Source organism: Naegleria fowleri (assembly GCF_008403515.1).
Source record: "Naegleria fowleri strain ATCC 30894 chromosome Unknown tig58, whole genome shotgun sequence".
Taxonomy (NCBI): Eukaryota; Heterolobosea; class Eutetramitea; order Acrasida; family Naegleriidae; genus Naegleria; species Naegleria fowleri.
The window spans coordinates 149037-164622 of NW_025407990.1; the positions used below are offsets into that span (position 1 = coordinate 149037).

General features: G+C 37.5%; 7 protein-coding genes across 7 annotated transcripts; 4 read left to right on the forward strand and 3 right to left on the reverse strand.

Annotated features, from left to right (window-relative positions):
• Window positions 1-295: 295 nt before the first annotated feature.
• FDP41_007116 (uncharacterized protein) lies at window positions 296-3325 on the forward strand (the record flags this gene model as incomplete). The annotated part of the gene is made up of 1 exon (XM_044710826.1): window positions 296-3325. One exon carries the CDS (start codon window positions 296-298, stop codon window positions 3323-3325), a length of 3030 nt encoding a protein of 1009 aa, XP_044558442.1.
• A 444-nt stretch (window positions 3326-3769) lies between these two features.
• On the reverse strand, window positions 3770-4210 carry FDP41_007117 (uncharacterized protein; the record flags this gene model as incomplete). Its single annotated transcript, XM_044710827.1, has 1 exon — window positions 3770-4210. One exon carries the CDS (start codon window positions 4208-4210, stop codon window positions 3770-3772), a length of 441 nt encoding a protein of 146 aa, XP_044558443.1.
• Window positions 4211-4442: 232 nt separating this feature from the next.
• FDP41_007118 (uncharacterized protein) lies at window positions 4443-6941 on the reverse strand (the record flags this gene model as incomplete). The annotated part of the gene is made up of 1 exon (XM_044710828.1): window positions 4443-6941. The coding sequence occupies one exon, from the start codon at window positions 6939-6941 to the stop codon at window positions 4443-4445; it is 2499 nt and encodes an 832-aa protein (XP_044558444.1).
• Window positions 6942-7176: 235 nt separating this feature from the next.
• FDP41_007119 (uncharacterized protein) lies at window positions 7177-9534 on the forward strand (the record flags this gene model as incomplete). Its single annotated transcript, XM_044710829.1, has 1 exon — window positions 7177-9534. One exon carries the CDS (start codon window positions 7177-7179, stop codon window positions 9532-9534), a length of 2358 nt encoding a protein of 785 aa, XP_044558445.1.
• A 134-nt stretch (window positions 9535-9668) lies between these two features.
• On the reverse strand, window positions 9669-10535 carry FDP41_007120 (uncharacterized protein; the record flags this gene model as incomplete). The annotated part of the gene is made up of 1 exon (XM_044710831.1): window positions 9669-10535. One exon carries the CDS (start codon window positions 10533-10535, stop codon window positions 9669-9671), a length of 867 nt encoding a protein of 288 aa, XP_044558446.1.
• Window positions 10536-10855: 320 nt separating this feature from the next.
• FDP41_007121 (uncharacterized protein) lies at window positions 10856-11335 on the forward strand (the record flags this gene model as incomplete). Its single annotated transcript, XM_044710832.1, has 1 exon — window positions 10856-11335. One exon carries the CDS (start codon window positions 10856-10858, stop codon window positions 11333-11335), a length of 480 nt encoding a protein of 159 aa, XP_044558447.1.
• Window positions 11336-11750: 415 nt separating this feature from the next.
• Window positions 11751-15482, forward strand: FDP41_007122 (uncharacterized protein; the record flags this gene model as incomplete). Its single annotated transcript, XM_044710833.1, has 1 exon — window positions 11751-15482. The coding sequence occupies one exon, from the start codon at window positions 11751-11753 to the stop codon at window positions 15480-15482; it is 3732 nt and encodes a 1243-aa protein (XP_044558448.1).
• Window positions 15483-15586: the final 104 nt, after the last annotated feature.

A 15586-nucleotide genomic window follows, 5' to 3' on the forward strand; every position in this document is an offset into this window, starting at 1 on the left:
ATACCAAATATGAATCTTTTGAAAGAAGGTTCAAGGTTGTATATTATGCATCTCATCTGAATATTCAATTCCAATTATTCTCTCATACGATTTTGATTCAAAAATGTCGTTGCCTTGCTTCTATAAAATCTCCATATTTAGAAAAAAAAAAACCAACCGCCCTGTCAAATGGTATTAAATTATTTCACAAAAAACAACCTCAACTCCGACACTTGTCAGCTCTCTCCTGCTTTGAAACACAAGGTCCTCACTGCTTTCTCAAACAAGAACCACACACTCACACTCTCGATACAACATGGGCTTCTTTTCTTTAGCCAACCTGTTTCATCGAGACAACCACAACCATTCCAAGTCCGAGAGTGTTCTTCAAACATCGACTGGTGTCACGACGTTGTCATCTTCGACCAAATTAGCAGCACTTCGAACCACCGATGACCTTGCTTTGAATGGAAAACTCAGCGATACATCGTTGGTTTCGAGAAGTAGTTCAGCAGTGTCAAATTCGACCTCACGGAATCGACATTCCATGGATTCCTCAGGTTCATCATCGTCGTGGTCTCTTTCGTCGAATGGTGGACAACTCACTTTGAATCATCATACAACATTTCCATCTCGATCGTCCATTTCCTCGTCACACAACAGTACTCATCATCAGCAATATCTTTCTGTACAACCGAATCATCATTCTCATCATCATCATCACCACCATGGTCCCATTCATATCTCAACCAGAGTGAGCATTCGAGATTTTGCAAAACAATACTTGGAACTCATGGAGATTGAAAAAACAAGAGCCCTTTTACAAAATTCACTCGCTCAAAATTTGGATGATCCATTATCCATTCAGCATCATTCAGTTGTGACAAAATCTTTAAATGTCATTGTCGAAACGAAATCATCTCAAAATCCTCCTGAAGAGAAGAAGAAGAATACTCTTCTGAGAGATGCTTCTGAAGTAGATCCAGCAAATGAACTTGTTTTGGAAAATGTGGAGACTAAGAATGCAAATGAACCCTCCTCGATTTCACACTCAGACACTAGTGTCGACACCTCATCGAGTGAGGTCTCTCCTGCCATCCAAGTCAACGTCAGAGACAAGGTGAACAATACATCCTCAAATGATTCAAATGACGACACTCAAAATGGCAGAGACACTTCAGTCGAGACAACACCAAACAACCAACCAAGTGTAATCACAACTACAGAAGAACAGAAAAAGAATCACCACGAGAAAGCAAGTTTTAAAAAGTTTCTCGCTGAACATGAGAATTATCTCTCGTCACTCGATGAAATATTTCAAGTGTGTATTTATGGCCATGTGGAAAGACTGAAATCACTCTTAGAAGAAATTCGACAAAAATCCAATCGTTTCTCTCTCTCTATGAAATCCCTTCGATTAAGTGGCTCAGTAAAAGTCAAAAAATTCATCTCTAGAGAGGATAGTGGCAAGACAGAAAATGTGAAAAAACAATCATGGAGTAATTGCACACTTGTACACTTGGCTGCACGATTCAATCAAGTGGATGTCTTGGACATGTTATTGAAAAATTTCATTGGAATGAATGAGACCTTGTCGGATGTGATCAATTTGGAGGATGACATTCATGCCACTCCACTTTTTTACTCGGTGACTTCTGGCGCTTATGAATCGACAGCTTTTCTTTGCAGCTTTTCAAATGCCATTAAGATTAACACAAAAGATGTATTTGAATGTAGTCCTTTGTGGTATGCCATGCATAGAAAAGATTTTGAAATGGCTGATATTTTAATTACCTTTGGAGCTGATATTTATTTCAAGATTCATGGAGGAGAATCTTATCTTCATCGAGCATGTGAAATGAACGATGTTGATATGATCAAATATATTCTTTTAGGAATTAGAAAAGAAGAATCCATAGATTTAATCAATAATACAAAACAAAATCAAATCTTCCAAGAAAGACAGTCACTCATGCTGCGATGTGATCAACGACATCAAATTCCTCTCTTCAATGCCATCAAATCTTATGAAGAATTTTTGAGAAGAAAAAAACTTCAGAGTGCTGCTTCTCGATCAACAACAACACCATCGACTTCACCACCCACTAACAACAATCCATCACATCCCTTCTCTGAACCAAAAGAACAGGCGTTCGATTTTTTATTGAACTTTTTCACACAGCATTGTCCAAGTATTTTACAAAAATCTCTCGATCAAACGAATCACTATGGTCACTCGATGATTCACTTTTGTGTGGAAAGAGATGCTTTTCAACCTCTTTTGAAGATCATTCGTCTCTACGATTCGGATGACAAGTTGAAACAAGCTCTCAATGAAAAAGACAAGATTCTAGGAAATACACCACTGCATATTGCAATCATGACCACTCATTATGATTGCTTTAAACTACTTGTGAGTTGTCAAGAAGTTGATCTTAATATTCCCAATCAACAATTGGATTTACCTCTCCATGTGGCAATTCGACAAAAGAAACTTCGAATGATTCAATACTTGTATTCACTCTATTCTCAAAAAGATTTGGAAACTAAGAATGCACAACATTTATCATGTCTCAAACTTGCAAAACGTCTCTCATTGAATTTAAAGAAACTAGCAGAAGGAAATATTGAAGAATTTGAAAAAGAATTAAAATCTAAGGAAAAGAAGAATGAAAAGAAATGGTGGCACATTTTCAAGATTCACAAAAAGAGTTCACATACTCCTCAAGAAGTGGCATCCAATGCTTCTTCTACTACTTCTACTGAGGAAACCCTTTCTTCCAGTAATTTATCCTCTCTCGCAAAGAATACTTTGGACACTCTGTCTTCATCTTCCTCAAATGATGTTTCACAGTCACAGGCCACCACGACATTCCCTCTTGTTCATTGGACGAAAGATTTGACGCTAGGAGTGGAAATTATGGATGAACAACATCATGGCTTGGTGGACATTATTAACAAGCTCATTCAATTGATGTTTGGAGGTGAGAATGATTGTAATGTACCAGAACGATCGAGTGATGAATGGTTATTGGGCTATGTGATTGGTCTCTGTTTGGAATATACTGAATTTCATTTTGAGACTGAGGAGAGAATTATGGCCAAGTATGCCAAATCGTTGCCAGAGGGATATGCAGAGGAGCATCATCAAGAGCACGAAGAATTCACGAACAAGATGAAAAAACTGCATCAAGAATATCTCGACAATCACTCAACCATTTCCTTCTTGAATGTTGATTTATTGAATTATTTATTGCATTGGTTGATCAATCATATCATGGGTAGTGACCATGTATTCGTTTCTCATCTCACAAAAGATGTCCCACCAGAACAAATATCTTTATAAACAGAAATTAAGTTTTGATACATTCAGAGAGCCTTGGCTCTGGCTCAGTAAAGAGATCAATTTCACAATCAGATTCATTCACTCAGAACAGTACAGATAAGATGTTTTAGTGAGCGAATTTAAGTGTCAAAGTGTGGCATAATTCATTTGCCATCATTAAGACTCTAGCATTGAAAAAACATTGAACAGCAGCAACGATTGTTGTTGAGACAAGACACAACTTCCTCACCAACATTCATTTTTAAATTTCATCACCTCGATGATTTATTTTCTTTTTGAAAAGTTGTAGTAAATACTTTGTTCTTGAAATTCATGACAATCACATCATCTTTGGTGATGAAGCGAAAATACTATTAAAAACACTCCGATTCAAGACAAATGAGTACATGATAATATTACACCCAAAATTTGTATTGATGATGAAGAAAGAGAAACGGGAATAATTTAGTACTTTGGAGGAGCCTCAATTTCATGAACAAGATGTTGATAGTGAGGAGTCATATTTGATCCTGGTGGATGACCATGAGGATGGAAGTTTGGAGACTTCTTCAAGTCCTCCTGTGTTGGGTGTGGGAAAAGGAAAACAAATCCGTACCAAGAAACAGCAGCAACCAACCATGGGAAGGTTCTTGCTCTTGTTAATTCCTTGTAGGTCCACTTCAAAATGTTATCATCCTTCCAAGAAGCATAAACTCCGGTATTCTTATGAAGTCTCTTCCAGACAAAGAAGTTGCTTGGCTTTTCAGTTGAACGATATTCCCTCATTTCCTTGGCCAAATCTTCACCGGTGTATTGGCCATTGTTGACCTTATCACATTGTTCGGTGATATGTTGTCTGATGCCTTGTTTTAAAATCTTCTTTTGTTCACGAATATATGAACTCATGACGATGATGAAGAAATATTTTTTTACGATTTGATGAGTTTACAATAACAATTTTTAAATTTGGAAGGGCAAAAGAGAAGTACCATAATTTACACGTGACGAAAATACATGTAGTTTTCATTGAATTCAAAAGGGTTAAACACACACACGACTGGAAATAACTTTTTGTACATAAACCTTCCTCCAAAAAGGTTATCGAAGTAATGTTCTTATTCAAAATGATTGTCCTCACTTATTGTTGATTCGATTGAATTCTTCTTCTTCTCTCATAAATCAGTTCACTTCGCATTAAATATTTCACACCACTCTTCAGCACAGATCCATAATGCAACAAATGATGAGGAAAGACAATACACAATCCAGCTTGTGGCTCTACTTGTCCAACTTCAATAAATGGTGGTTGAGGAGGTCCTTGCTTATTCTTGGCTTCAATAAAAGTTGTTCGTCCCTCTTCATAGCCTCCATTCAGATACATCATGAAGGTGAAGAAACTTCGTGTGTTTTTGTCAACCTCGTAGAATCCATCTTGATGAGGTGCTAAAAAGTGTTGTCCTGGTGTGTATCTACAAAATCTCCAACGTGAGTTTGCAAATTTCAAATCCCATACTTGACCATTGTCATCCACATATTCTTGTGGGAGAAGAGGTTTGGCTCTCTCGGAAAGAATTTGAGCAGTAATCTTATCTTCAACAATGACTCTCTTGTTGGATCGATAATCTTTGTGATAACCATAGCAATCTTCATAGGAGAGTTTTTCTGTCATGTCAATCAAATGTTGACATTCTTGCTCTGAGAGTAAATGATGAATGAGATAGGTTTTTTCTCGTCCCTTGTAAATGTGATTTAAGAATTTCTCGCACTTAATTCGCTTCAAGTCTTCTTCTGGACGTTTCACATGATCAATACTGAACTCTTCATATGGGGGTTTCAAATAAGCATGAATATTGTTATCATACACAAGATCATCCTTGCCAAGTTCGAATCGAGGATAATCCCATTCGTATCTTGGGCTAAATTTCAAATAATAAATAGCAGCATCTGAAAGACCAAGCAAGAGAATGGACTGGTCTGGAGTTAGGGCCATCGAGAAACATTGTGAAGAGACACAATCAAGCTCAGAAACCAGGTCACAATTTAAGACTCTATCAAAATTGGGAGAGCATGAAAGAGAGAACATTCTCACCATACAATCTCTACTGGAACAAATTAGCTTGTTTCTGGTGAGAATCATGTTGTTAACAACACTGGGATTTGAGAGAATGAAAGGTTGGGATGATAATTGGAAGTGAAGGGAGTCTGTCTCACTTGGTAGCAATTTCAGAGCATAAAGCTCGACTGTTCTATTTTGGAATGAAATAGAGAATAAGATTTGACCAGGAATACCTGTGGAAATAATAGATGAACACAACACAGAGCTTCCAGAGCTATGTTTTGTGAGAATTGTCGATTCTTTCCATTGAGAGACTTCCTTCGCGTTACAGTACGAAAGAGTCATAGATCCATCCATACTAACACTCAGAATGATGATCATTTGATTCAGGGTAAATATTTCAAACATGGATTTGATTGGACTCGTGTGTGGTAATCCAATCTTGGTCATTAACTTTCCGCTCTCCACATTCCACACACAAATATGAGAATCCAAACCTGAGGTTGCAACGAGAGGGACTTGTCCTGGAATGACCTTAATGGATGTGACATCGTATTGGTGAGGGTCATCCAATTGATGTAACAGTTCGTAGCGTTTGTACTCCTTATTCAGTTTCCAAACATTCAAACAATTCGAAACAGAATTCAAGATATAATCCATTCCAATATGATTGAAATCCAAAACTTTGGATTGGCCTTTCTTACTCTCATTAAGGCCTTTGGTGATGGAATATTTCACACTTCCATCCATACCGTCAAACACAACGAGTGAGGAATGGCTTCCATCTTGCTCATTTCCACTCGTACAGCTCAAACAAAGAGTCTTTGTGAAAGGTTCTGAACTTTTCGCGTTTCCTGCTGTGATTCCATCATCCGAGTAGGGCAATACAGTCAAAATACTTGTCGTCGACGATGGATTCTCCTCTTGTTCAACTTCTTGCACGAATCGATAGCTCAATAGTTTGATGATTTTCCCCTCATCATTGCAATGATAATCACTCGTTTTCATTTGCAATGTTGATCTCAAGTCCCATTGGGCAATACCTGTTTTTAAATCTCCTGAAAACAATGTTGGAAAATGGATGGACAAGGACTTTTCCAAAACGGTACAACACAAAGCACTCACAGAAGCCAAATGTCCTTCCAAACATGTATGATGATACAACCCACTCTTGTATCTCTTCAATACCTGACATTGCTGAATGAACAACTTTTTAAATTCCTTTTTTTGGGAATAATCTTTTGAACACTCCTCATTGAGAAGGACATCAGGAAAAGAGAATTGACATTGTTCATACCAAATTTGTTCTTTCCGTAATGATGATGATGGCAAGTGTTGATCCTTCCGAGTCGATTGATCTTGCAAGAGGGATTCCTCGATACGGCCGCATCGGAAAGGCTCATAAATTTTGGAGGAGAGAAGAAAGAGGCTCTTCAACCATTGAGAAGGTGGAAGGAATGAGGCTACAATGGAGAGAGGAGTCCTCATGGAAGGACAATTTGGATCATCATCATCATGCTCTTGTCGGCCAAAACACTTCTGGAGTAAAGCCTGTTCCAATAATGATGATGATGACGACATGATAGGGATTTCAAGAGACAATTCGAAGAGAGGGGTTTCAATTTGAAAGAGAAAGAGAATGTGGTCTAGCGACGAGGGGTGCGTGAATTTGCACAAAGTGTGTCTTTTTTTGTGGGTATTATTGTTGCGAAAGAGAGTTCATTCTTCAACGATTCCAATACGTTTGAAAAGTTACAAACGTATTGATATTTGATTACTTTTCTGCAAAATCATTTGACACTTGTCCCGCAAAAAAATGTCAACTGCCATCTCTCGAAATTGTTCCACTTGCTTAGAGGAAGAAGATGAATTTATTGAAGCTACTCACTGTTGCTCGAGTTGTTTATTCCCAAAAGAGCATGATGTTAGAATTTCACAAAATCCATACTTTTGTGCTCTTCACGCCAGACGTCATTCAAAAAACAATCATGGACATATGGTTGTGGTCATTGTCACATCTTCACGAAATTCAACATCACAAACTCCTTCCGATCATCCCCAAGTCATCACTGCCCACAATACTCCAAATATGGTAAACAATGACAATTCTCCAACTCTTTCCAGTATCATTGATCACAACTCTTTTTCCAACAGCTTTTCATTGAATAATTCCTCGAATGGTGGTGTCACTAATCACTCTCCGACATCTGTCAATTCCATATTTGGAATACCCACTTGTTCTCTTCATCAATGTCCAATCAATGTATATTGCAGAAATTGTGAAAAATTAATCTGTGCTGCATGTACTCTCGAAAAGCATCATCGAGGCCATTCCTCTGATTTATTATCGAATATTGAAAAAGAAGAAAAAGAAAAATTTAAAATTCAACACACCTCGCTCAAAGAATCCATCAAAAATTGGGAACAAGTCTTTTCAGCTCAAGATGAAGATTTAAGAAATGAACTGAAAAACATCGAAATGAAGAAAATTGCATTGAAAGATGAAGTGGATCAAATTTTTGAAATTTTGAAAGATGTTTTGAAACAACGACAAGAAGAATTGCATTCAAAAATTGAGAAATTGTGTGAAAATAATTGTCAACTCATTGAAAAGATTATTGAAATGAAGGATGAAACGAATGAAACCTTGTCCTATTTCAATGATTTGGATGAAATGAATGGCTACGAATTTATGGAAAAACGAATGAATCAGTTTAAAAAGGCCATGTATTCGTTTGAGCATTTGAAAACACAATTCGAATCGATTGGAAAATTGGAACAATTGCATGATATGAAACTGGTGAATATATCACATCCAATAGAGATGATTAATAATCAAATTCAGAACATGGGAGATGTGTTGATGTTTGAATATGCACCTATTGATCCTCAGTCGTGTAAAATTTTGGAAATGGACAAGATTCAAAACCATATTTGGAAATGCAAACAAACACTAAGTTTCACACTAATGTTAAGTTCAAAGAAGGACGAAAAGCAAACTGAAAATAAGAAGCTAGAGGGAAGCCACTCATTAATCCCATTCATTAATTGTTTCATTGAAACACAAGATGGAATGGTTCTCTCACGATGTTCATCCATTAAGGAAAAGAATCCTGATCAACTGTACAAAAAAGAATTCCAAATTCAAATTCAAATTCCTGACTTTAGAGATCAGACCAATCTAAGACTTGCCGTGATGATTGATCGAAAACGAACGAGAAACAAACAACTCTGTCAACACATTTATCAATCTCCATTTAAATTGAATGTGATCAAAGACGATGGTCAGAAACATTCCATTCTTTTAACAGATCTTCATTACATTCAAACCATTGGATCTTCTCAAAATCCATCCTCCAAAGAAGGTTTCTTTAATATGCCCAATGATGTGAAATTGTCTTTAAAGCATGGACTGTTTTTTGTGGCCGATTTTATGAATAAGCGAATCCAAGCATTCAACATCAACACCAAGACATTTAAATTTAAATTTAATACCAATGACAAACCAAAACATGTGGCAATTGATTCAGTCGATGATTCAATCATTGTGAGTTGTGACGACCATTGCATTTACAAATACAGTATTGAGAGTAAGAAATTGATTTGGAAATTAGGAACTCCCAAGCAACCAAGTTCTAATGCTCAGCACTTTAATTCACCCTATGGACTTGTTGTGGATGACAGTGATGGAAATGTATTCATTTGTGATTGTTTGAACCATAGAATTCAAGTCTATTCGAGAGAAGGAAAGTTCTTGTACATGTTTGGGAACAATAATGGATCTCAAAATGTGCAATTCAATGGACCTTTTGCTATTGACATTAATAATATGGGAAGATTGGTGATTGCTGATTATTGGAATCAGCGAATTGTTGAGGTATCTAAAAAAGGAGATTGTTGTTTCCACGTGTTTGGAGGAGGATGGAAAGGAAATGTGGAATTAGGTCATCCTATTGGAGTGGTTGTCGATAAAAGAACTGGAAACATGTTGGTATGCGATGAGGAAAATTTGAGAGTTCAATATTTCACTCCACAAGGTGAATACTTGAAAACATTCCAACCCAGAAATGGGGAACAAGGTTTTGGAAAACCTTTCCGGCTGTGCTTCAATTCGCTGACTGGAGAAATATTTGTAGTGGATTGTTCCCAACATCGAATTCAAGTATATAAATAATGGTATGCTAGTATTGTGAATTTTCGTGTGTGTTTAAATATGAATGTGTATTCAATATATATGGATTCTGCTTCCTAATAGGCACATGGTTCTGTTATTTACATTGATTGTTTCATATCCATTCCATGAATAAATTATTCCTTCTTTGATTTCTTTTCTGAGGGAGGGGTAACTGGCTTGGATGGACTCTTTGGAGCCAAAATCCATGAAGATAAATCAGTCAAAATTGGAAGCAAAACAAAGACAGCAATGATGACATAGATAGCATTGTATGCAAGTAAATAAAGCATGTTGTTCTCCAAGTTTGAAACGTTTGTGAGATTTTCCAAATAATAATAGCTCAATGCATAATATAAGGCGCATACGAAAGGCAATTTCAGTTTCCATGTAGGAGCTTCCATGAACGATCTCCATCCATAAGTGAAATTTTTGGTGACATAAGCAGCTTCAATTCCATTCATCATTAATCCTCCACCGCAGGCTGAGATAAAGCCCAACACCGCAGGGAAAAGGATCACAGATGCATGACCTTCAGCTCGAGCAATTTTCAAAAAGGCCAACATGTTCACACATAGGGCAATAGCTCTTCTAGCCTCATTCGGAATGACAAGAATATATTTCCAAAGAGGATGATTGAGCCATGCAGCAAATGTTTCTTTAGCCTTTGTTGATCGGAACAAGATATATGAGCATACAATCCAAGTTCCCAATCCACACCATAATCTAAAATCATTTGAAATGAAAGGAGAAGGTTTTCCGATAAGAACCCGCGAAAGTATGCCTCCACCTTCTCCTGCTACAATAATGTAGATCATGGCCATCACAATGTTCATATTCTTAGCCTCATACTTTGCAGCTGTGTAATATCTTTTGATGATGAGAATGTGTTTGATCACGTACAAAAATTGAAAAAGGGTCACTACGAGCAATGCCGACTCGAATATCGTGTACGAGTTGAGATCAACATGTGCAATCTTTACAGCTGTACCTGATGAAGACATTTTTTTGAGGTTTTTAGAGGGAGACATGAATTTACCGCATTTGGACTTCAATATAAAGCACTGTTTGTGTCATATATCATATTCCTTCATTAGCTTCTCTGACTATTCATCAGCTTGTATTTATCATTTGGATATTTTTCGCCATTAGTTGTGTTGCCGTTTTTTGTTTGCCATTGTAAACTGTACTTTTTGGTTGACCAATATTTTTTCAAAAATCGTTTGAAAAAAAATACGCCAAAACTCATCAGCGTTCGTATCATTTTGTTTTTGTGATTGCTTATGTTTGTTTCAATAACATGAATCTTATTAGCCAATAAAACATGCCTCACAGTTTCGGTTATCGTGCTAGAACAAGACACACCTTCGCTAGACCATTTAGAGGTCACGGTCTCTTGTCCAGCAAGTTCTTCTTGACCAACTTCAAGCTCGGTGACTATGTTACCGTCAAGGTCAACAGCAATGAACACAAGGGTATGCCACACAGAACCTATCACGGAAAGACTGGTAGAGTATGGAACGTTACTCCAAGAGCTGTCGGTGTTGAAATTAACAAGACTGTCAGAAACAGAATTATTAAGAAGAGATTCCACGTCAGAATGGAGCACGTTGTGAAGAGCAAGTGTCGTGAAGATTTCTTGCAAAGATGTAAACTCAATAATGCTATTGCTCTTGCCAACAAGACCTCTGAAAAGAAGCAAAAGTTCATTAAGAGACTCCCAGCTCAACCAAGACCTGGTTTCACTTTGAAGCTTGAAAATGTTGTTGACGTTATTCCACCTGAATTCGTTGAAACTGCTTAAATTGATGAGATAATAAAAACTATCATAAAATTATTAAAATAGAATCTTGCAGGTGTGGTTTGCATTCTATTAGACCTCAATCCTCGGGACGTTCCGTTAAATTCATTACTCGAAAAAAAAATAACGATCAATCAAACAACAAGGTGAAGATTGTTGTTGAAACGATTATTGTTGTGTTTCAACGGAAACGTGCTCTGAGAATCGGCCCTCATTGTTGAAAAAGTGTTCCGGTTCAGGGAAGAGTCTAGTTATCGGATTACAATTTTTATTAACCGTTTTTCTCGACATTGCAAAAACTATTTGTTATTTAAATTAGACATTTTAATAATTAATTTCTCTCTTTCAGTTATTGTCATTGATAATTGAGAACATTTTCCGAACAACTTTTCATTATATTGTCATCAAGTGCCACAACATGCAAGAGACAATTCTTACAGCAGAGACCCTAGAAGAGGGTGACGCTAGTACTTTTGCTTTAACACCTTCTTCACATATGGGCGACGAGGAGTATCAACATCATCACAATATTCCATCATCTTCAGTCACTTCCCCTTCCATTACCACATCATCATCCCGACCACCTACAGATTTCGTGTCATCCTCTACTGCATTTCTTAATGATCCTCATTCGCAACATCATCACAATGCAGTTACAACACCAAATACAGCAATCACAGGAGAGGAACACAAACATCATCATCACCACGAAGGCCTAACCGAAGAGGAACAACATTTATTTCATTATTTAGATTCAGCAATAACCACTCCACCATCACATCCATCTTCCCATCATCATCACCACCAAGATGAAAATTCTGGAGTGGTTTTAACACCTGGAAATAGTAACGCTTCAAGCAGTAGGGCAAGTGATGGATCTGTTGGTGTGGATCATCATACCGTAACGAGATCAATCAATCTTCAACAGCCACAACATCAACAGCCCCTTTCATCTTCCTCACATGCTTTTTCCATGGAGGAACGAGAAGGTTTATTGAAACGAATTTCGGAATTAGAGGATCACATCCGACAGTTAGAGGAGCAGCTCAAACAAAAAGATGAAACGATCAAAAACTTTTTCATTACACAACAACAATCCTACTTGCTTTATCAGCAACAAATGGCTCAGTATTATCCTCATCCAGGTACAACCCATGCTACAACTCCTGGCAGCACTCCTCCTCATCTTTTAAATCCTTCTTCTAGTACCGCTACACATTCCCCTGTTTTTCCCAATTTTGCAAATCCAATCACCATTCCACCTCCTCATTTCTCTTCCCCTAATGCATCTTTATTGACAAATGCTTCTTCATCCATAACTTCTCCAGCTGCTATAACTAGCTCTGTTACATCTCCGACACCCTTAAAAGGTGGTATATCTTCGACTACTACGGCAATGACTACAGGTCATTTACTTCAACCCTCCATGGTACCATCCATGCCAAATGGTCCGAAGAAGAAAAAGAAGAAAAAGGCAACCACATCATCTGGTGACATCACAACTTCTAATAATCAAGCATCATCTTCAGTGGTGACAACACCTTCAGCAACTCCTTCGATCACTTCACCTTCAATGGTGTCATCCCCACAGAACATCAACGCTAAGAAACAAACGAGTAATGAAAGCAGTGGAGAGAAGAAACGAAAATTGACAGAGAGTGAGGAGGAAGAAACGGACACAGATGGAGAAGAAGAAGTAGTTATTTCATCCGGCAGTGCCATACCAACCACTCCAACAAACAACTCATCTGTAACAACATCTTCCAATAGCAATTTAACCTCTCCAATGAGTAGCAGTACATCCGCTTCCAACCTTGCTCCAAAACCTAAGGCCACTTTGTTACCTCCACAACCTTTAAAACAACTCCCTAAATTACCCCCTAGAGCTATTTCCCATATTCCACCTCCTATGACACCACTGGACCCTTTTGCTATGCAAATGCATACGGCAGGCGCCTTTGGGTTCCCTCACCACAATGTTGCTTTGGATCATAATATTAATCCTTTAATGATGGATCCTCTTCTCCATCATCATCATTTTCAGGCTGGTATTCCAATTCATCCATCTCCCTCTTCTCCAAATACAGTATTTTCTGCAGTTGGAGAAACATCAACAGGTACAGGCCGAAGAAAAGGAAAAAAATCTGATGGAGCTATTGACAGCATTATTGGAGTTGATAATATTGAGCTTGCCAATCCTGTGCATGTTGAAACAGAAATTAGAAAATTATTTACAAAAGTTAATAGTGGAGGAAAGAAAGGAGTACTCGCTGTACATGCAGGCGATGGTCTTGAGATGGTCATGGATAAAGTCAAAAATACCCTTGAGCAGGTTGAGGTTCTAAAATCAAGAGCTGTTACAGAATTCGATGAGAAAAGAGAACCTAGAGCCACCCATTGTATAAACACAGCGGTTAGCTTTCTATATGCCATTACTAGAGGAGTGGCGAGTGGGCTTCTGCAACTACTAGATTCCAGCATTGCTCAACTACTCGACGGTACTCGAGAAAATTGGGGAATTGAAATTGCTAATTTGCTTGAAAAAACCTGGAACGAGATTTTTAAGGTAATTTTCGTAGAATCAGAACAATCAGCCTACACTCCCTTGGGATCATTACTTGACTTGCACCTCATGCAAAAATGTCTGGAAGAGCTTCAAGCACTCGGAAAATCACTATCATATTTTAAATTTGAGCATCTTACTAGAGTATTTAACACCATGTTCAATTTCATGAAAAAGAACAATAGCATTGAATGGTATTTGGCATTTTGCTTACAAATTAGATACTACAGAGAATACTGCTCAAAGATGATCGAGCTTGAAAAGTACGAAGAATGTTTCGACAATATTGTAAATAGAATTTTGACAGGTAACAGCTATGCTTTGAGAACAGGAGATTATAGAGATGAAGACAAAACATATCTAGTAGAATACGCTGTTACATGCATGACTAAAGTTTATGATAAATGTGTAAAGACTATCAAGCAAGAATATGCCGAAAATCATATCGAAGAAACAATGCCAGTCAATTTGGTAAACACCCAATATGCTGATATGATGGACAGATTTATGGGAAATTGCGTGAACATCCAAAAAATAGTACTCTATCCTCGAGAGTTACTTCCACTCCTTAAATTTTTACTTAAAGTCTTCCCTAGCGACGAAGCATTTACTCCCAATGGTGGTCTAGGCGCTACAAATCAAGACATTAGACATTTAACATTTATTGCTGACTTATTATTTATCATGGGAAGATTTATTGTTGAGCTTGACGAGTACAATGGAAAGATTGACACTGTTCAATCTGTTGCAAGAAAAATCGTTTTGGAGAGTACCAATACATTACTGGAGAAATTACTAAAGATCAAACGTGAAGGAAGTGATACCAACCTTAAAGATATTATTGAACATAACGATCTCTTCAAAAGAAGTATTGCTCAGATTTGTGAACATGCAGTTTGGATTCCAATTCACCAAGAAGAAAAAGATTACACTTGGAAGCAGCTTAACGATTATAACGAAACTCTTCAAATCAAGCAAGATGAGTCTACTGCAAGGCTCAGAGATGCACTATTGGACAAGCTCTATTACTTGCTACCTGGAATCTCCAACTATCTAAGATCTATAATTGAAAATTTAAATTTTGCTCTTAATTACAAGATTGAAAATCGTAACAATACGAGCTATGAGCAATTTTTCAACGTGATGAAAAAGATTGGAACACATTACTTTAAAAGTCAACGTGACGCTCAATGGGAAGAATTGCTTGCTAAAGTTAATTTCATTCACTCAAGAAAAGTCAAACTGAAAAAGATGCTCAAGAAATGGCATGAAGAAGAAGTTAAAAACAAGAAGGAGACAGGATACAATTGGTACGACAAACTTCTCGATGATCAACCACCTCCAATATATCAAGAGCCTGAGAGAGACATTTCTCGCAGCAACAATGGAGATGCAGCAACCAAAGACTCTAACGATGTTATTCACCCATCTTCAACCAAAGGACAAGTGACTCATCAGGCCTTAAAGAAGAGAAAAGTGAACCCATCTTCAGTCACACAAACAGCAACCACGCCTGTTCCTCCATCTTCTTCAGCCATCATGCATGATGAAAACGATGAGGCCACCGATGAAGACGATGAGGAATAAACAACAGCAGCGTTTAGTGCACTAATCAAACTGCATTCCCAGAGAAATCTCAATGTTCCTTTTGCATCAACAAAACCCAAGATTCGAATCGTTGATCTCACAAA